At 45.5% G+C, this 22,169-nt stretch overlaps 1 protein-coding gene and 1 pseudogene across 1 annotated transcript in view; both read left to right on the top strand.

Moving 5' to 3' along the window:
- The first annotated feature begins 10,613 nt into the window (after window positions 1–10,613).
- Window positions 10,614–10,987, top strand: LOC128045397 (proteasome assembly chaperone 3-like; annotated as a pseudogene).
- A 1,828-nt stretch (window positions 10,988–12,815) lies between these two features.
- The window catches only part of ARMH1 (armadillo like helical domain containing 1), a 42,278-nt gene continuing 32,924 nt past the window's right edge, over window positions 12,816–22,169 (top strand). The window contains exons 1-3 of the mRNA XM_052637887.1: window positions 12,816–13,021; window positions 19,948–20,016; window positions 21,355–21,521. Coding sequence (XP_052493847.1) covers window positions 12,816–13,021; window positions 19,948–20,016; window positions 21,355–21,521 — 442 coding nt within the window. The remainder of the gene's footprint in view (window positions 13,022–19,947; window positions 20,017–21,354; window positions 21,522–22,169) is intronic.

Raw genomic sequence — 22,169 nt, 5'->3', positions numbered from 1 at the left:
AACCCAGATCTTGGAAACAGTTGAATGAGAGAATTATGATCACAAAGTGGAGTAGTGAAGTTTGAGTAGTTTCAGGTGATGACAAGGTCCGGGGTGTGGCCACAGTAGTGGGGTGCCAAACTGGAGTACAGAAGGCAGCCAGGATGTTGATGTGGCCATTGAAATCCCCCAGGTGGTGGCAAAACTGGAAGCGGGGAAAGGGAGGAGGATGCTTGTGAGCCAGGCACCAAGGTCCTTGATGAATACAGCGGGTTGTTCTGTAGTCTGTAGATGACAGCAGGAGGAGGGCCAAAGGTCAATACAGCTGAATGGCATGACGCTAAAGTAGCAAGTGTTTTCACAAAGAACAGGTAGAGTAGGAACTGAGGTGGGCTTTGGTAGGGAGACCCTAGCCCCTGTCCCAGCTCTGAGATCCCTGGGATGTAAGAGTGTAAGCAGCCTTCTCCAGGGTTCGCTATGCAGAAATGGTGCCCTGAGGAAGACCCAGCTTTCGGGGTTGGCTGGAGATGGGCAAAGCAAGTGTGGAGCCACTAAGGGGCTAAGGGTGGGGGAGACTTTGCTGATCAGGAACGAAAGCTTTTGAGGGCAGAGTAAGAAGGTTGGAAGGGAAGGAAAGACAAGAAATCAGGTCCAGGAGGATGAAGCGTAGAGCAGAACTTGGGCAAGAGATTCTGGTGGACCTAGATAATTTACATTTTGTGGGGAGAGCATGAGGGCAGGCCTGTAGAGTGGAGCCAGAGGCAGAATTGAGTCCGGGATGAGGAAAAGGGGGTCTGTGGGTAGAGAATGAAGATAAGTCTGGGCAGCTGGTAAAGGCAGAGGGTTGTGCAGGAGAGCGATAGGGAAAATGGTCTGTGGAGAGAGGATGGAGGGAATGGCAGCTGACAGTGGGGAAGAGATGGGGGCGTATGGAGTCTGTGGGGAGCTGGGGGGCAGCAGAAGGGGTGTGTGAAGAGAGTATGAGTAGGGAGCAGAAGGAAGAACGTCTATGAGGAGAAAGTGACAAATTGTCGTGCATTTGGCCCTAAGGGAGAGGTGAAGGCCAGGACACCCTGGGCATGAAGTTTGGAAGGAGAATGTTTCTCTCTCTCCCTCTACCTCCGTCTTCTCCCTCCACCTCTCCCTCTCTCTCTCTGAAGGAGGAGCTGAGAGTGAGGAGGAGGACTGGGAGAGGCCTCCGTCCATTCTGCAGGTGGAACCAGCAGGAACAGGAGAGAACGGCTGCCTTGTCCTCAAGGCCTTGTGAGGACAGGGAGCCAGGCTGGCGGCCCATGTCCTGGAGGCTTCTTGCTTTTCGAAATATGTCTTTTGATTTAGGAGGACAAAAAGAAGCCCTTGGAGAAATTTTATTTAGAAACAAGACCTAGTGACCTTCTGATTTTTAATACCTCTTCTCTCTTGTTGTTAAGGACCTTTGGCTTAGTACAAGAGCTGGGGGTTTTGAGGTTTCTATGATTTTCGTTTCCCGGCATGAAGAAGAACCATTTGGCTGCTATAGAAATGATTTATGGGTGAGTCTAGATTTATTAATCACCTCTGAAGATGGAGAGGAAATTAAAAACAAAGAGACCACTCTGGGCTGAAGACAAAGTAGGTTTGTCGTCCTTGCAGAAGACCTTGCCAAGGTTAGAAGGCCACAGACAAACCAATTTGGATGGGGGCTCCTAATCCAGATTTTAATTTCATGTGCTTTGATTTTTTCAGACCATTTTCTCTCCAAGGTAAAATAATGACCATTTTAATTGGCTGCCACTTACAGAGAGATTCCAATAAGCATGATGGCACACGTGTATTTCTCTCTGGCATTCCGGGTATTCTCTGGTTCTCATGATCAAGCTGGTGAAACTGACTTTTACTGCAAGCTGCATGCCATGATCAGTTGACTATAAATTAAATCCTCTTCTCCAAAAGCCATTTTCCATTAGTGCTAATTTGTTTGCTTCTCATTTCTACTGATCATTAGAGTCTCTGGTTGTGAGCACCAAATTGGAAATGATTTCTTTGACATTTCAAAAAATTTTCTCCTCTTCTTGAATGCCATTTGGCTGCAGCTAAAGAACATTATGGTTTGCAGAGGAACAGTTCACTCCAATTACAATTTAACTGACCGTTCATGGCACTGAATCCCTGTCCTTAGTGTCCAAAGATGACACCGCTGCTGACATTGCTATCTCCTGTCATAGCTGTAAAATGCCTCATAGACTTTGCACCGGCCTTCTTGGATGGGAATCTGCCACTCTGCACATGGCAGCTTTGAGAAGTTGGTTATTTTATGGACCTACATATCATGAACATTCAGACATAACCATCTAAACGGGAGCTGGCTGATTTCTTCACTCATTCATCCAGCGAGCATTTATTAAACATCTACTTTGTGCCAGGCCAGGCCCTGGGGACAAAGAGACAGGGAGGACCAATCCCTGCCCTTGAGGAACTCACACTCTAGTGGGAGCGATGAAGTTTTATAGCATAGCAGAGGAGTGGCATACATAGAAACACATGCCGAAGAACCCCTACCTGTCTTGGGAAATTGTGTCAGGGCAGAAAGGAGCCTGGCTATTCCCTGATGGCAGAGCAGGGTTGAGATACAAGAGGGCCCTGGAAGGGCCTGGGGAGTTGAGAAGTTGGTGCTGGTTGCACTGTGGAAGTGATTGTTCATGAGGCTAGGCTGGGGTCAAGTTTTGAAGAACATTTTATGCCACATTGAGTATAAACTTCATCCTGTAGGCCAGAGGGAGAAATCTGAAGATAAACACGGGAGGAAGTATAGAAGTTTGAAGGAAAGTCTTTGTTTCTGTTCTATGTTGGGGTTGGCAAAGATTGGAATAAGTATAAGAGAAATCAGAGGAGGTGGAGAGACTGAAGATAGAGGAGCAGAACCTAGCACAGTGCAGTGAGGTTAAGTGTAGAGGGAGAGGGAACTCCCTGGTGGCCTAGTGACTAGGAGTCCAGGCTTTCACTGCCATGGCCTGGGTTCAGTCCGTGGTCCAGGAACTGAAATCCCACAAGCCATGTGGCACAGCACCCCCCCCAAAAAAAAATGGAGGGAGAGGAGGGAGTTGCTCCTGATGGGCTCTGTTTTCTCTGTGAAGCAGGAAGCAAGGTTATCTGGGCATCTTTCCTGACCCCTCCAGCTTTCATACTCCAGGCAGTCACCAGGTCCTGCTGCTCCAACCTGTATGACATTTCTACTTCTCTCCAGCCCTAGGGTCATCAGCATCTTTTGCCAAGATTATGGAAACAGCTTCCTAACTGCTGCCCCACCTTTAGTCTTGCCCCCTCCTGATCACCTTTCCGCACTGCAGTCACGATGATATTTGTCACTCTTGACTTCTTCTTCTTGTTGTTGTTTAGTTGCTACATCATGTCCAACTCTTTTGCAACCCCATGGACTGTAGCCCACCCAGCTCCTCTGTCCATGAAATTTCCCAGGTAACAATACTTTAGTGGGTTGCCATACCCTCCTCCAGGGGATCTTCCCAACCCAGGGATTGAACCCATGTATCCTGCATCTACAGTCCATGGGGTCACAAAGAGTCGGACATGACTGAGTCACTTCACTTCACTTCACTTCACATCCTGCATTGACAGGCAGATTCTTTACCGCTGAGCCATCAGGGAAGCCCACCACTCTGGACTTAAAGCCCTTCAATACCCTCCTGTTTCCCAAGGGTTTCCTATATGCTAGGCAATTTGTTGACCCTTATGAGAGTCAACTCTTATCCTCTCTTCTCAGGTAAGAGAAGTGAAGCCTGGGGAAGTTAAGTAATCTGCATAAGATAACACAGGCAGGAGGTAGAAGATCATCCAACTCCTGTGTCTGTGTTCGTAGCCACTACACTGCACTGCCTCCCACTCACAATTCTTTAAATATGCCTTAAAATTGCACACCTCTGAGCCTCTACATGTTTTATTCCCTCTGCCTGGAATACAATTTCCTCACCTCTTCACCTGGCCAGCTGCAGATGCCTTTCAGCCTGGTTGGCATCTCCTCTGGAAATCTTCCATAACAGCTGGGTTAGGTGTCCCTTGCTCACATTCCTGCAGTATCCTGTTGCTTGCCCCATTCTAGCGCTTACTACACTTATTGGACTTAAAATTGCTTATTTACAGGACTCTATGCCACATGTAACCTTACCCACTTAGGGCAGGAACTGTGTCTTTCTCAGTTATCTCTAGAGGGATGGAGCTTGTGGGATGAGATACACTTGTCTCCCACTATTTGTTGAATTTCACATTGAATGGAGTTGCTGACAGTGAAGTTGGCAGTGGGCCAGAAGGATTCCTAGTCACACCTGAGACAATTTACTGAGGATTTACTGAGGATTTACTGAAAGACAGGGCAGAGAGAGGCAGCAGCCTGGGATGCGGGCTGTCCAAGAGAAGATGTCGGGGTGGAGAGGCATGAGGAAAGAAAGCCTTTTGAGCAGGAAAGGTGGCCAGTGATGTTAGTTGTTGCCGAACAGGACAGGTGAGCAAAGGACTAAGGTTGACCTGCTGCTGCTGCTGCTAATTCACTTCAGTCGTGCCCGACCCTGTGCGACCCCATAGATGGCAGCCCACCAGGCTTCCTCGTCCCTGGGGTTCTCCAGGCAAGAACACTGGAGTGGGTTGCCATTTCCTTCTCCAATGCATGAAAGTGAAAAGTGAAAGTGAAGTCACTCAGTCGTGTCCAACTCTTAGCGACCCCATGGACTGTAGCCTACCAGGCTCCTCTGTCCATGGGATTTTCCAGGCAAGAGGACTGGAGTGGGATGCCATTGCTTCTCCAAGATTGACCTGCACCTCTTCACTGACCTGCACAATTAGGAGGTTATCAGACATGGCTGAAGTAATGCAAGTTGTAGGAGTAGGGGTGGCAGAGAAACAGAACTGTAGTGAGTTGAGGAGAAAATGGTCTGTGGAGGAACAGAGAGTGTGTAGAAGCTTTGCTGTGAAGTGAGAAAACCAGAAAGGTGACTGGAGGGGGACAGGAGGTAGAGATAAGTGACTTTTGTTTTCTTTTCTTTTTTTTGCTTATTTTTATTTTAGGCTTGGTAAGAATTAAGTAAGTTAACAGAAAAATGCCTAATTAAAGAGACCAGTTGAGGACCCAGGGGAATAGGAAGTAATGGATGGAGTGAGGGCCGAAAGGAGACTGGTTTGGTAGGTGCAGAGCTCTGGTAAAGGGGTAAAGAAGGAAAAGAGAAGCATGGATATTGATTCCATAACACGAGAAGAATGAAGGGACTGTGAGGACATTCTTGCCTAATGGCCTATAACTTTTTGCTGAGCCCACAAGTAGATCTCCTGAGAACAGAGGGGAGAGGTCGAAGAGTAAGGAGCTTGGAGTTGTAGATTTCCCAGGCCATTCACAAAATTTAGGCTGTGGACCGTGAGTATGAATGCCAAATTGGATGGAGGTCACCGGAGTCCAGATCACGTGCCTTTCCTGTGAGCCCCAACATATCACGGGTTTAACCTCATCAGAGCACTTTGTACTTTTCAGTAAAATCACCTGGTTGCCTTTCTCTCCGCCTCATCAGTCAGCAAGCACCTTGAGAGCAAAGAATATATTTGTTATGTTAACCGCTACCAGTCCTTGTGCACCCAGGACATCTGTTTAATTAATTACTGTGTGGAGTTTAGGAAAGTAAAGTGCTCGTTATGAACACAGTGTGTTGAATGGCAATTTAAGTAACACTTGTTGAATATCGTAATGTGCCAGGGATGACGCTGGCCAAAATCATGAAAATGGAACAGGTTGATGTTGGAATTGCCTGGCAGCTTGTGGGCAAACAGGAGGGCTTAGTGCAGGAGGGAGTGGCCAGGGAATCAGCACTGGGTCAAGGCAGAGGGGGAAAGACAGGAGGTCTGACCTCAGAGGAAAGGAAGTGACTGAGAAACAATATGAAGACCTTAGAGAATAGTGTGTAAAGTGGGGGGAAGCTAGCAGTCTCCTCTTGATTCCCACTGGAAGCATAATGTAGGGGATGGACTGGTGCTGGGGACAGAGTCAGATTTCAGTTGTGGAAAGATGTACATGGAAGGCGTTCTTTGGCCTGAGATGTCTGAAACTTTATCTTGAGGGTAATGGGAAACAACTGAAGAGTTTTAAGCAAATTTGCCTGATTTGCATTTTTTTAAAAGAATCTCACATCACTACACGGAGAATATAGCCAATATTTTGTAATAACTGTAAATGGAGTGTAACCTTTAAAACTGTATAAAAAAATGAAGCACATTTTATTGTAATGATTAAAAAAAAAAAAGACTTTCACATCGCTGTGGAGATTAGGATGGGGTAAACCTGAAGATCAGTTAGGAGGCTGAAGCAGGGATCCCCGTGAGGGATGGGGGTAAACTACAACAGTAGCAATGGAGATGGAGATAGACAATCTGAGGGAGGATTCGATGGTCTAATTGGCAGGAGTCTGGCAACAGTTCTGATGAGGAGGGCAAGAGAGAGGAACTCAGCAAAGATTTCCCTTGAGTGACTAGAGAGTGATAACAGGCACTGAAATAGGACCAACACAGGCACAGGGGCAGGTGGGAGGCCTTGATGATGGGACTTATTGAAGGGTGTATGAAGCCTACCAAGGAAGATGTCTGTGGTTTTTCCAGTAGTCATGTATGGATGTGAGAGTTGGGACTATAAAGAAAGTTTAGTGGTGAAGAACTGATGCTTTTGAACTGTGGTCTTAGAAAAGACTCTTGAGAGTCCCTTGGACTACAAGGAGATCTAACCAGTCCATCCTAAAGGAAATCAATCTTGAATATTCATTGGAAGGACTGGTGCTAAAGCTGAAACTCCAGTACTTTGGCCACCTGATGCAAAGAACTGACTCTTTGGAAAAGACCCTGATGCTAGGAAAGATTGAAGGCAGGAGGAGAAGGAGACGACAGAGGATGAGATGGTTGGACGGTATCACCGACTCAATGGACATGAGTTTCAGTAAACTCCAGGAGTTGGTGATGGACAAGGAAGCCTGTCATGCTGCAGTCCATGGGGTCACAAAGAGCTGGACATGACTGAGCGACTGAACTGATGGATTTGGGAGTCATAAAACCTACAGATGTAATAGGAACTCGAAATTGGTACATTTCTCCCCCATACCCACTGTTTTCTTTAATTCTTTTAAAATTTGTGCTTACTGTTTTTTTCAATCATCATCAAATCTCTTTTTTTTTTTTTTTTTTGTGGCAACACCAAGTGGCTTGCAGGCTCTTAGTTCCTCCACCTGGGATTGAAACCCAGGTCCCAGCAGTAAAAGCACCAAGTCCTCATCACTGGACCATCAAGGAATTCCCATCAAATCTTATTTTGAAGAAAAGTTGAGACAAAAATAAATAAGTGGCTGGAGTCTCTTAATTGAACATGATTGCCCCCCTTTACTTCCCCCTACCTCTCAAAACTTCATGGATTTAACACTAAAGAAATATTAAAAGAAACACAGAAGCTCAGAAAAGGAAGCAGTAGCAGATGAAAGTCAACAGATACTTGGAAGGCAGAAGGCAGGTGGCGAAGCGTTACCTGGATAGAAACTTTGTAAGAAATTACAGACTAAGTGCCAACCAGGGGAGATTACCAACATGAAGCAAATCAGTTCCCCCAGTTTAACCTCAGAGAGGCTTAATGCCTGGGAAGCATGAGTTACCCCAGAAGGTCAGCTTGGAGGCACAGGGTTAAACCCAGGCAATTGGCTGGAGTCCGTGTGCAGAGCCCTTTGTTGTGGCCCCAGAGCTCTGCTCTCAAAAGCCAAAGAATTCTATGGACTTTCTTGGTGGTCCAGTGGTTAAGGATCCACCTGCCAATGCAGGAGATCCCTGACCCAGGAAGATCCCACATGCCTCAGAGCAACTAAGCCCATGAGCCACAACTATCGAGCCCGTGTTCTGGAGCCTATGCACCGCAACTACTGAAGCCCGAGGGGCCTAGAGCCTGTGCTTTGCAACAAGAGAAGCGGCCACAGCGAGAAGCCCTCGAACCACAGGAGTAGCCCCCCGCCCCCCGCAACACGAGAGCAGCAATAAACACCCAGCACAGCCAAAACAAAGCCAAGCAACTCTATAAACTGCCTTGCTGCATATGGAGGAACTCTGGAGGCTTCCATACTCAGGGATCTCAAGCAGGATTTGAAGGGCAGGGAAGAGGTACAGGGTGGAAAACTGCAGGGTGGAGGGAAGATCTATCTACTTCATAGTGACAGCCCCAGGCCCTCCCCCACGCTTCCCCCCAGGATGCCAACTGCCAGGCACTTAGCACCCATACCCTCTCATCCTCCCTGTGAAAGTAGAAAATTCTTCTCCAGAGGCCCTGAAAACCCCAGGTGGGGATAGGAAAAAAAGAAAAAACCTCCACTGACATTTAAGGGTTTCTCAATGACAAATCTAGTTGTTGCCTGATAAAGAAATTTTTGAGATTTTTCGATAGTGATACAGTGACTGGGACCCAATGCAGGGGGCCCAGATTTGATCCCTGGTCAGGGAACTAGATCCCATATGCCGCAACTAAGAGTTCACCTGCTGCACTTAAAGATCCTATGTGCCACAACTAAGACCCTGTGCAGTCAAATAAATAGTTTTTTAAATCAACTTCCTAAAAAAATTTTTTTTCAAAATTGAAGGAAACAACACCTATTGAAAAGAGCCCACCAAAGTCTCAGTATAATAAATGAAAAAGACCTGCACCAAGGCATATCGTCATACAATTTCAGAAACGGTTTTCAAAGCATCAGGAGTGGAAAAACAAGCCACAGACAAAGGCACAGGAATCAGAATGATGTCAGATTTCTCAGCAGCAAGCCTAGGGAGGCTCAGTCTAAGGAAGCTTGTTGCTAACCTGCAATCACATACCCAACCAATCTGACATGAGGTCAGAATACTTTCAGACTTTCAAGGACACAGAAAAAATATCCTTACTAAGAAGCTACTGGAGAATGTGCTTCAACAAAATGAGAGAGTAAACCAAAGAAGATGAGGGGGACCCAGAAAATAGGGTGATGTACAGAGAAGACTAGAAAAAGGAAATCCCAGGACAACATTTGTGTACCAGGCTTAGCAAACAGTCAGTCCAAACTGGAACAGAAAGACAAGAAGTTCATGAGAGAGTGGTCTTCAGGGGAAAGATGATGGGACTGATCAGTTAGAGGTTGAGCATTTAGGAAGATTGTTGCTATGTGTTTGAACTATTTGGAAGAAAACAACTCTAGTACTTAGAAAATTAAACAGTTGAAAAAATAATTACTAACTCCAGATAAAACCAACTTTGAGAAGGAAAACATAATAGTTTACAGCTTGAGTGAACAGTGTTTATATACATGATCAGTAATGTAAACACTAAATATAGATTAACTATAAATTGTGGAAAATTATATGGTGAGAATGAGGGGAGGACAATAGGGCTTAGAGTGGAGTAAGAGCTAATTCCTCAGAATTAGAAATAAATATTGCCTAAAATTGATGAATCAGGTAGTAGTAATTATTAGTTTGTGAGGGCTGCCCTGTTACAGAGTAATGCAGACCAGGTGGCTTAAACAATAGAAATTTATTCTCACTGTTCTGCACCTCAGATAAAGGTGTCCAAGATCAAAGTGTCAGAGGATTGGCTTCTCCTGAGGCCTCTCTCCTTGGCCTGATGGCCACCTTCAGGCATCTTAGATGGTCTTCCCTCTTCACGTGTCAGTGTCCTAAGCTCCATTTATAAGGATACCAGTTATGTTGGATCAGAGCCCACCCCAATAACTTCATTAACTCAGTTACCTCCTTAAAGACCCTCTCTCTAAGGACTTCCCTGTGGCTAATTCCAGTGATTGAGACTCCACACTTCGACTGCAGGAGACATGGGTTCAATCCCTGGTCCGGGAAGTAAGATCTTGCACGCCACACGGTGCTGCCAAAAAAAATAAAGAAAAAATTAAAAAGCAAACAACAACAACAAAAAATGCAACTCTGATTTGGAAATAAGTAAATAAATAAAAATAAAGACCCTGTCTCTAAACAGAGTCACATTCTGAGGTCCTGGGAACTAGGGCTTCAACATATGAATCTGTTGAATTCAGCCTGTAGCAAGTAGTATAAACTCATTATTTGGACATATAGAGGTGGCACCAGAAGAAATAACCAGGAGAGTTGAAAGTGGTTGCCTCTGGAGTGAGACTGAGGATGGCAAAGGGGGAGGCAAGTGTTATCACCTTTTTACTTTTTACTAGATATCAGGTGGGCAGCCAGGCCTTGAGCCCAGTCTGGCTCTAAACCCAGTGTTCTTCCCATCTACCATAAGGTTAGGAGCCCCTCCAGGCCACGGCCGTGCCTCATGCCTCTCCTCGCCGCCCTCAGCACCTTGCACAGCCCTTGACTACATGGGTGTGACTTACAACTCTATCACTATAACCGTTAAAGCCACTGGTGACCTAAACAGAAAGGAAATCTTAAAAAAGAGTATATGTATAACTAATTCACTGCACTGTACAGCAGAAATTAACACAGCATTGTAAAGCAACTATCCTCCAATAAAAAATTTTTTTTAATTTAAAAGCTGCCATTTGTCAAGTTCTTTTCCTGTTTAAAAAAAAAAGAAGAAGAAGAAACTGGACACAGCACTGTGAGCTGGATGCCCTGGAGCAGACTTAGCTATGGAAGGTAAACCATTGGTGATATCCAAACAGAAGACTGCAGTGGTGTATGGAGTCCCCACCCAGGTGGTTTGCACAGCCTTCAGCAGTCGCATCCTGGTGATGGTGACCCAGTTGGGGAAGATGGGTACTCTGGTCTCCCTGGAACCCAGCAGTGTGACCAGTGACATCAGCAAGCCTGTGCTGACCACTAAAGTCCTCCTCGGGAAGGATGAGCCTCTCTCTCATCCATGTCTTCACAAAGAACCTGGTGGCATTTGTGTCTCACGAAACTGGAAAACAGAGCCATTCTCCTCGCCCTGGCCATGAAGGACAAAAGCATGGAGGTGATGAAGACCCTGAAGAAGGTGATCCAGACATGCCAGGTGTGGTGACCTTGGAGCGGCGCCCCCTGCTGTCCAGGAGGGCCACGAGGCAACTCAGACACCTCCTCAAGGATTTGAAGGCCCTCCTTTAGTTAGAAGGAGGAACTCTCTCTGGCTTTGGCCCTTGAAGGTGGAATAAACACAAACATCTCTGGCTGACCTTGGTTTGGAGGCTGACGTCCCCCCTGGAGGGAGGACGGGAAACATGTCCTGAGAATGTTGTGAGTCCTCCTTCCCAGGTCCAGACAGCTGCACATGTGTGAGAATTGATGGAATGAGTCATGGCCCTCAATTGTTGGGGGAAACTTTTTTTTTATGAAAAATAAATGCATCCCCCCCCCCCCCCGAAAAAAAAGAAGAAGAAACTAATAGAGGAAGACAGATCCAAGGAAACCTAAAGGGACCATAAGGTGGAGCGTCCAGCTGAAAGTTTCCCATCCACAGTATTCTAGAATTGCCGGGTGCACCTCTGATAGCACTCTGAGTTTTCATCCTAGAAAGGGTCCATCCACGGCAGGGGAGGGGCACGAATGTTTTCCTGCCGATGGCGGTGTTTCAGCCCCTCCCTCCTGGGGTCTAGTATAGTGAATGCATCCCCATTTACTTGAGGCCAATTTGGCTGTTAAAGGTGGCCGTGGCCTTATTCTCAGACTTGGGGCTGTAATGTCACTCATAGTGATGGATGCCTGATCCCATGAGAGGTTTTGGTCATTTTTGTGTTTCATTTGATCCACAGTTATTCACCTGGATGTTAATGCTGACAGGCTATCTTGGTTGACTCCATCCCTGAGACTACGTGGACGCCCTTCCTGGGGTCCACTGCCCTGTGGGGTGCAGTGGAGGTTGGTGTGTATGTATGTCTGTCTTAGCAGGCCTCAGATTATTGCTTCCTAATAAAATTCTGATAGCTGGGCCCCATCAATATCTCAAATACATGTGAGGAAACGTTAATTTAGAATCAATTTTAGGATGTTTCAGACTGTAAAGTCCTTTTAACTAGATCTCTGGCGAAGATGTAGGAGCACTTTATGGGACTGTAAATTTCATGTTGAACCGTCTTCGTGAAATACACATCGCCCCTACCCACAAGCTGTTCTCTCCATATCAATCATGGCCCTGCAAGTAATGTTTCACAAATATTCTGTAAATCACAGAAAACCCCATGATAATGTGAAATATGACTTTCACTTGTCTGTTAGACAAAAGAATCACACATGCCTCTCTCCCATCAGCACTAACATTTGTTATGGATAATAACACTTTCAATCACAACTATTTTTGGAAAACGGGTTTATTTTAAACCTTCCCTCCCCCACTGAAAACACTCTCCCAAGGACACAGACTCCTACAAACCACAGCCCATTAATCCAACTATGGAATGAGAACTTTTTCTTCCCACTAACTTAAAAAAAAAATTATTTTTAAAAGAGTTAGCCTAAAAGCCAAGGCATAAGGTTGAGTAGCGTTTTACCTTGGCTGGTTGGTGTAAGAGGGGGCTGGGCCTCTAAAGGCCCAGTCTCTGATGCTGTGTGCAGTGAGGGCTGAGAAAGGCCAGATTTTCCCCCAGCATCTTCGTATCCACTGAAGCCTGTGGTCCTTTTAGTCACTGGCACCAGCAGAGAAGCCAAAGAGCTGCAAATGTATTTTCTTGACTCCATGACAAGACAGCTGGATCCTCCCTGTTTGAGCAGCAGGTGGCCAGTCCAGAGGTGCCTGCCTCCAGATGACTGCTAGGAAAGCAAAACCTCCAGCATAACTACAGGCCTTGCATGGTTCTGAATACTTTGGTAACCTGTCTGTTTTCCCTTCCTGTAGCCAGCTTCAGGACTGACGGATCATGACTTCTATAAAGGAGCAGGCAGCAATCAGCCGGCTCTTGAGTTTTTTACAGGATTGGGACAACGCTGGCAAAGTCGCCAGGAATAACATCCTCAACAATTTCATTGAAGCCAACCAAGGCAAGACTGCCCCTGAGCTGGAGCAGGAGTTTTCCCAGGGAGCTAGCTTGTTCCTGGTCCGCCTGACCACCTGGCTGAGACTCACGTATCCTTTGCTGAACAGGAAGACAATTAGGTGATCTTCAAAAGAGAAAAGGAATGAAGACTGTTGAAGGAACACTTGCCCTGACTATCTCTCAGATTTTAGAACAGGACGTAATAGTGATCAAAATATCGTCCCCGAGGTCAAGAACTCCCTCAGCATCCTGTCTTTCCAGCCTATAAATATATCCTCATTCTCTCTGCTAACCTCTCTTGCTCCCATCAGAGCTGAAGTGGGTGTTGTTTGTCTAGGATCAATCTTCTATCTGTACTATGGTTGAATCCCCTCCTGTCTCCCCAAGGACTTATTCATTCTCTCCTATAGACTTTACTGTTGCCTCATTACCAGGTTTTTACAATATATATATACATATATATTTTTTTAATTTATTTGGCTGTACTGGATCTTAGTTGCAGCATTTGGGATCTTTAGTTGTGGCATGTGGGATCTAGTTCCCTGACCAGGGATGGAACCTGGGCTCATTGCATTGGGAGCACGGAGTCTTAGCCACTGGACCACCAGGGAAGTTCATCCTTACCAGCTTTTTCATCAGCATTTATGTGTGCTCAAATCTCTTCTAACTTAAAAACTGAAATTCAGTCCTTGCTGGAACCTATATTCCACCTTGCTTCTGCCCTTTGTGCTGAAGCTTGTGGAAAAGGCTGTTGACCTTCCCCACCTCCCTTTCTCCTCCACCCACTGCAGTCTGACTTCTGACTCCTCCGCTCCACTGATGCAGGTCTTGCCAAGGTTACCAATGCTTTTCTAACTGTGAAACCCAGTGACCACATCCTCAGTCCTTATACAAGACCTCTCAGTGGGATTTGTCACACAAACCATTCCCACTTCTCAAAACACTGTTCCCTAAAACTAATGTAATGCTTATGTAAATTGTACCTCAATTTTAAAAAAGGAAAGAAAAAGAAGCCCTGTAGACCACATCACCAAACACACACACACACACACACACACACACACACACACACACACACACACACTCACACACACACACTCTTCCTGTGGTTTCTGTGATACCAGTTCTCTTGGTTTTCTCCTTTCTTTCTGTCCATCCTGCTGCTCTTCAGCCACCCCTTAAACTTTGGTGTTCTATGGGACTCTAGGCACAGCCATCTTCTCTGCTCACTCTCAGATTCTCCCGAAGTGATCTAACCACTGTCAGGATGTTGCCATCACTCCAGTTTAAGGACTCTCAGCTGTGTCCCCTGCCCACATTTCTCTGGAATCTGAGTTTCATATCTTTTAACCCAACTGCCCCCTCCACTTGTCTCCCACAGAAGGACTCTCACGTCTCTGGCTTGGGAAGCTAGGTGAATGGGGTGTCATTACATGGGAAGAAAATACAAGGAGAGGAATGAGTTTGGAGTGGATGTGTTTGATTTGGGACATGTTGTGTTTGAGGTGCTGTGCTCAGGAGCCCCAGCAGCAGATGGGGGCCGAAGACAGATGTAGTCCCCATCACGGTGATAGTTTGAGTGGCGGGTGGCAGCACTCCATGAATTCATCTCAAACCTTTTCTTTTACTTATTTATTATTTATGTATTTTTGGCTGAGCTTGGTCCTCCCTGCTGTGTACAGGCTTCCTTTTCGTTGCGGTGAGCGGGGACTACTCTTCATTGTGGTGAGCGGGGGCTACTCTTCGTTGCGGTGCACGGGCTTGCCGTTGCCATAGCTTCTCTAGTTGTGGAGCACAGGCTTTAGGCACACAGGCTTCAGTAGCTGCAGCTCACGGGCTCTAGAGTGCAGCTCAGTAGTTGAGGTGCAGGGACTTAGTTTCTCCATGGCATGAATCTTCCCAGATCGGGGACTGAACCCATGTCCCCTGCTTTGGTCGTTGGATTCTTATCCAGTGTACCACCAGGGAAGTCCTCAGACCTTTTTCTTATGTATTTTTCTCTTTGCCTGAACCCTCTCCCTTAAACCTCCTCTTTATTTGACCAATCCCTCTCTATTATTCAGGTCTCAATCCAGGCATCACTTTCTTAGGAAGCCCTTTTCAGAGTCCCAGACTAGTTTATGTTCCCCTGTTAAATATATTCATGGTGCTTAATGTCTTATTATTACCTGAGATATTGATCTCTCTTCCTCCACTGGACTGTAAACTCTACAAGGGCAGGAATTACATCTGTTCTATTCATGTCTGTATTTCTAACACCTAGCACATGCCTGGCACATAAAGGGTGCTTAACACATGTTTGTTGAACAAGGGAATGACTGAACCAGAGAACCTGCAACTAAGCAGAACTAAAGACTTAGGTAACCACAGCTTTCTTTTTTTACAATTAATCATTGATAAAATTATTAATCAGACTCAGACCTAGGACAGAGTCCAAAGGGAGTCCTCTGAATACATCTTTGGGTTAACCCCAATGTTCTTAGACATTAATGTGCATAAAACAGGTTTAAAATGCAGATAACAAGTCTACTCCCCCCACACGACCCCCAGGGTTTGATTTAGTAGATTGAGGGTGAGTCCTTGGAGTCTTGGTCAAAAAAACGCTGGGTGACTCTGATGCCAGTGATCCACAAGTGGTGTTTTGAAAAACATCAGCACTACCATCTGACTTTGTCCCCTCAACTCGTGGCACTAACCTCACCAAGGCTGTCACTAACCTGACAACATTTTCCATTAGACCAAAGGGTGATGTAAGTAAGGCAGAGTCATACGTGTTCAGAGTCAGATCCTAGCTTTATTTAAAACTGTGATATTGATTGATTGATAAATGTGGACCATTTGTAAAGTCTTTATTGAATTTGTTACAATGTTGTTTTTGTTGTTCATGTTCCAGTTTGTTTTGTTTTTTTTTGGCCATAAGGCATGTGGGATCCTAGCTCCCCGACCCGGGACTGAACCCTTATCCCCTGCATTGGAAGGTGAAGTCTTAACCACTTGACCACCAGGGAAGTCCCCAAACTTTAATTCTTTATTCATCATGGATATTTGTATTATTTTTCTTTTTTTTAATAGTGCAGGAAATATTATTTAGTCACTGAGTCTTTTGATAGCCCCTTAAATTTCATACTTCAGGGAATTCCCTAGCACTTAGGCTAAGATTCTACACTTTCTCTGCCCAGGGTGTGGGTTCAATCCCTGCTCAAGGAACTAAGATCCTGCAAGCCACATAGCATGGCCAAAAAAAAAAAAAATCCTACCAGAAGAAAGTGAACCACTCGCCTCATACCCGAGCCCTGGCTCTGCTTGATCACTGCCCCTTTTAAAGCTCCCCTCTCCTCTCCCTTCTATTACTGTTTCTCAATAACTATTACAGAGTCTTTCCTCAGCTCAGTTCAGTTGCTCAGTCGTGTCCAAATCTTTGCAACCCCCATGGACTGCAGCACACCAGGCTTCCCTGTCTATCACCAACTTCCAGAGCTTGCTCAAATTTATGTCCATCAAGTCGGTGATGCCATCCTCCATCATCCCCTTCTCCTCCTGCTTCAATCTTTCCCAAAAACAAGGTCTTTTCCAGTGAGCCAGTTCTTTGCTTCGGGTAGCCAAAGTATTGGAGCTTCAGCTTCAGCATCAGTCCTTCCAATGAATATTCAGGACTGATTTCCTTTAGGATTGACTGGTTTGATCTCCTTGCAGTACAAGGGACTCTCAAGAGTCTTCTCCAACACCACAGTTCAAAAACATCAATTCTTTGGCACTCAGCTTTCTTTATAGTCCAACTCTCACATCCATACATGACTACTAGAAAAACCATAGCTTTGATTAGACAGACCTTTGTCAGCAAAGTAATGTCTCCACTTTTCAATATGCTGTCTAGGTTGGTCATAGCTTTTCTTCCAAGAAGCAAGTGTCTTTTAATTTCAAGGCTGCAGTCACCATCTACAGTGATTTTGGAGCCCCAAAAAATAAAGTCTGTCACTGTTTCCATTGTTTCCCCATCTCATTGCCATGAAGTGATGGGACCAGATGCCATGATCTTAGTTTTCTGAATGTTGAGTTTTAAGCCAACTTTGTCACTCTCCTCTTTCACTTTCATCAAGAAGCTCTTTAGTTCCTCTTTGCTTTCTGCCATAATGGTGGTGTCATCTGCATCTCTGAGGTTATTGATATTTCTCCTGGCAGTCTTGACTCCAGCTTGTGCTTCATCCAGCCTGGCATTTTGCATGATATAGTCTGCATATAAATTAAATAAACAGGGTGACAATATACAACCTTGATGTACTCTTCTCCCAATTTGGAACCAGTCTGTTGTTCCATGTCCAGTTCTAACCGTTGCTTCTGACCTGCATACAGATTTCTCAGGAGTCAGGTCAGGTGGTCTGGTATGCCCATCTCTTGAAGAATTTTCCCCAGTTTGTTATGATCCACACAGTCAAAGGCTTTGGCGTAGTCAGTAAAGCAGAAGTAGATGTTTTTCTGGAACTCTCTTGCTTTTTCAATGATCCAATGGATGTTGGCAACTTGATCTCTGGTTCCTCTGCTTTTTCTAAATCCAGCTTGACCATCTGGAAGTTCTACCACCCCTTAAATGTTAGTATTTCCAGGAATTCTCTCTTCAGCCCTCTTCTTTTCTTCCTCAGTCATTGCACTGGTTAACTGAGGCATTGTATCATTTTTCTCCATATCCTAAGTATCAATCAGTGCACCAGACATTTAGTGGACACTCAGTCAATGCTTATTGAGTGAACAATGTGTTTGTTTGTTTGTTTGTTTTGTCATGCTGCACAGCTCGTGGGATCTCATTTCCCCACCAGAGACTGAACCCAGGCCACAGCAGTGAAAGTGTGGAGTCCTAACCACTAGGCCACCAGGGAGCTCCTGAACCACGCTTTTAATATATAGTTGTATATTCAGTTTCTATACCTGAAATTTATAATTTCCTAACTTTTTGTGACCTTGTCATACAACAGAGAAAACAGACTGAAGACACATAGCATTTTGAATCAGTGACCCCACCCCTACCCCACTACTCTCCAGCCCTCCAGTTATGGTGGATTTGAAGGAAAACAAATCAGTATAACTTCATCATGTTTTATAAAATTGACTGCCACCTCCTTCCACATTAGCTTCAAACCCCTTTTTTAAACTTGAACTTCCAGAACTGTTCAGTAAAACTAAGGATGTATGTATTATAATGACAAAAATGATTAGTTACTATATATTGAGTCTTTTTATGCTCTAAGCACTGAACTCTGTGTACCATATGAATATCTCATTTGAGCCTCATACCAAGCCTAATAGGTGATTGGTATTGACCCATTTTATAGATTAGAAGGATGAGCCTTGAAAAGGTTGAATAATTTACTAGTAGGCACAGAGATGGGGAGGGCCTGGCAACCCACTCCAGTTTTCTTGCCTGGAGAATCCCCATGGGCTGAGGAGCCTGGAGGGCTACAGTCCACGGGGCTGCAAAGACTTGGACATGACTGAGTGACTAAGCACAGCACAGCACAGCTACACAGATAAACACTGGCCCCAAATCCAGACACCGTCCACTGTACCTCAGGGTCCCCCACGGTCCCACTTCCAACCCCATCTAAGGAGACCGTGCGGGCAGGATGGCCTGACAGTAAGAACTCGGACTCTGAGTCAGGCTGCCTAGGTTCAAATACCAGTTCCATCAGTGAACCTGGGGACCTTGACATTATAACCTGTCTGCGTTACCTCCTCATGAAGAAAGCAGAAACGCTGATAGCATCCACTGCAGGGTGCAGTGGCAGCTAACTGAGACCAGGCAGGCAAAGCCGTTAGCACAGGGCCTGGCACACAACGAATGCTTAGCACTTGCTAGCTCCCGCTGATAGCTTGGCAGAAGTGGCAAACTTCTGGAACTAATTGCTGGAAATAATGGACCAGAAATACATATAGTGAGTGGTTATGATAATAAGGCTAGCCTGGGACAGAGGAAAAAGAAGCTGCCAAAAGTTGGTCAGCCCACACTGAGGAGGCACGGGGCAGGAACAGGGGCAGGGGTTTCAGGGAAGCAGGGTGATGAGCTGGTAGCCTGGCCCCCAGCTACAATGGCAGCAGGCAGGGGAGCCTGGCTTCAGAGCAAACACTGTTTTTGCAGTAAAGAGCCTTTCCTAATGAGCCAATCTGTCTCTACTTCTATTGGCACCCTGGGAACCAGGGTGCAGCAGAGATAATTTGCCTCATGCACCCTCCCTTCCCAACAAAGCACCATTACCTCCAACCCATTACATTAGCCTTTATCAGTCTTGGAAGCTCTCAGTCATCCTCCATGAGCTGCAATAATTTCAGCTAATTTCTTAAGTGTTCTAAGAGCCCGTGATGTGTTATGAGCCTAGTAATTGTTGACTGGTTCCTCTTCTGTTGTGGCTTGATTTCATACCTTGCATCCAAGCTGATGCGTGCTCTGGGTACTTTATTACACGGAAGCTTTTTGCAAAAGCTCACATTAAAAAATAACATTAAGTACTGAGGTTCTTTTAAATCAGAGTTTAATTTTTTCCACCATCTCCTATTGTTCTTATTAGGAAGACACACAATTCTTCATAAAGATAGTGACCTCCAGTATAAAGCTTTGAGCAAGGCAAAATTGAAAATTAATGATGAAGCTGATTATTTTTTAGAGAAGTCCAAGAATGAGGCACAAAGTAATGAACTGTGCTGAGACCCAAGGGTACGATGGTCATGGCATAGGGTGGATTGTGAAATTGACCCCCAGCATTCTTCCTACACCTTCTATTCATCAGAGCCTCTTAGTCTCTAGAGAGCCCATCAGGGCCAGGGTGGTTGAACTGCCCCAGAAGAGCTTCCTGGAGAACCATGAACACGCCTGCCAGCACCCCTCATCCGCCTGTTCCTTCAACCTAGTAGTCCCTCCCAGATGAAGGACACAGTTCAGCTGTTGGTCATCCTGGGCCATAGGTGGTGTCAGGGGTCAGACATGGGATGGAAAACCACCCTGAAATTCACTCTTTAACTTGTCGTACAGCTACATGACTGGTTCGCCTTTAGATAAGCTGCTCAGGTCCATTGGCGTCTTCTTATCAGCTGTAAGCAGGTGAGTTCTGTTCTAGAGGGATTCTGGAGTCTCAGCTGCCTACCGGGCTCAGGGTGTCCTTGGCATTCCCACCCCATGGGACCTTGACTTCCTTTTATCAGTGGGTACCTAGTAGCCCTCAAAGAGCTGGACACAACTGAGTGACTTTCACTTTCAATTCATACTGGACAAGGAAAATGTAAACATTATTAACCCACTTAAATGTCTGGAGGATGGAAATCCATTTTTCCAGGTTCACTAGATCCAAGGGCTCAAAAAATATCAGTTGTTGGTCACTCGTGCTTTTTCATTTCTCAGCTCTGTTCTCCTCCATATTCATAGACCTCCGTGTGCTGTGGTCTTCAGACGCTCCAGACTTGCATCCTTCTAGCTCAGTCACATCAGAAATAGAGCATGTAGGACTTCCCTGGCTGCCCAGTGGTTAGGACTCCATACTTCCAATGCAAGGGGGCACAGATTTGATCCCTGGTCAGGGAACTATGATTCCACATGCTATGAAGTACAACCCCCCCCAAAAAATTTTAAGAGACCATGTGAAAAAAAGAAAGCATGTATTTCCCAAGGGTTCCCAAGAAAATCCTGAGCCTCACTGGACCAACTTAGGTCATATGCCTGGCCCCAAATCAATTACTACAGTCAGAGGATGACATACTCCTTGTCATCTGCTCACCCTCCAAAAACCACATGGCTCATGAGAGGTGGAGCGGTGATTCCCCAAGGGAATCTTCTTTCAAGAAGAGACACAAATGCTGGAAAGTCAAGCACAGGAAATGGCCATTGTATTTGACTTTCACATTTCCTTCTGGGAGGAATAATTTCCTAACTATTGTATCACTTTATCCATGAACATTTCCTGGATAGGAGGACTATATGAAGAAAGGTCCTTGAGATCTCTTAGAAAGGTTCAGTTCAGTTCAGTCGTGTCCAACTCTTTGCGACCCCATGGACTCCAGCATGCCAAGCTTCCCTGTCCATCACCAAATCCCAGAGCTTGCTCAAACTCATGTCCATAGAATCAGTGATGCCATCCAGCCATCTCATCCTCTGTCGTCCCCTTCTCCTACCTTCAATCTTTCCCAGCATCAGGGTCTTTTCAAATGAGTCAGCTCTTCACATCAGGTGGCCAAAGTATTGGAGTTTCAGCTTCAGCATCATTCCTTCCAATGAACATTCAGGACTGGTTTCCTTTAGGATGGACTGGTTGGATCTCCTTGCAGTCCAAGGGACTCTCAAGAGTCTTCTCCAACACCACAGTTCAAAAGCATCATAACCTTAAAAAGGTTAGTGCCAAGGAACTTGACAAGTTTCTTATTTCTACTTTTCTATTTCTCTGGACAGTAATCGATACCTCATAGAGTTTCTTGAGGTTGGAGGGGTCCTAACACTCTTGGAAATACTTGCACTGAATAAGATCAAGGAGGAGGACAAAAAGGAATCCATCAAGCTACTTCAGGTGATTGCAAACTCCGGCAGGAAGTACAAGGAGCTCATCTGTGAAAGCTACGGTGGGTATCGTGTAGGATGATGGGGTCATTCCCCCCCATCTCCCTGGGGACCCCCAGAACTGCTAGAGGAAAACGCCCCAGGTACCTGGTTGCACAGGAAGCATTCTGTAGAGTGGACTCACTTAGCTCCCATCCATATTCACCACCAGAAGACCGAGATTTATGACTTTCCGGATTCATCATTTGTTCAAATCTTTTTGTGGTGGTTTTGGAAATACTTCATTTCAAATATATCCTCTTTCATGCATCCATTCAGCAAAGAGTTATTGAGTCATTTGTGAATAATTCTAGAAATAAAATTGAACTAAAATTTTTAAATATGGTACTAGGTATACACTAAATTGGGCTTCCCTGGTGACTCAATGATAAGGAATCCACCTGCAATACAAGAAATGCAGGTTCAATCCCTGGGTTGGGAATATCCTTTGGAGAAGGGCATGGCAATCCACTCGTTATTCTTGCCTGGAGAATCCCACGGACAGAGAGAATCCCATGGACAGAGGAACCTGGTGTCAGGTTGCAAAGAGTCAGACGCAACTGCAGCAACTGAGCATGCATGCATACACTAAGGTGCTGGGAATACAAAGCTAAATAAAATGCAGTCCTTATCCTCAAAGAGCGTCCAGGGCAGTTCAGATAGGAAGTCAC

The sequence above is a fragment of the Budorcas taxicolor genome, chromosome 3, assembly GCF_023091745.1.
Source record: "Budorcas taxicolor isolate Tak-1 chromosome 3, Takin1.1, whole genome shotgun sequence".
NCBI lineage: Eukaryota > Metazoa > Chordata > Mammalia > Artiodactyla > Bovidae > Budorcas > Budorcas taxicolor.
Note: the sequence above shows the minus strand (reverse complement) of the source record. Positions and strands in the feature narration are given on the sequence as shown.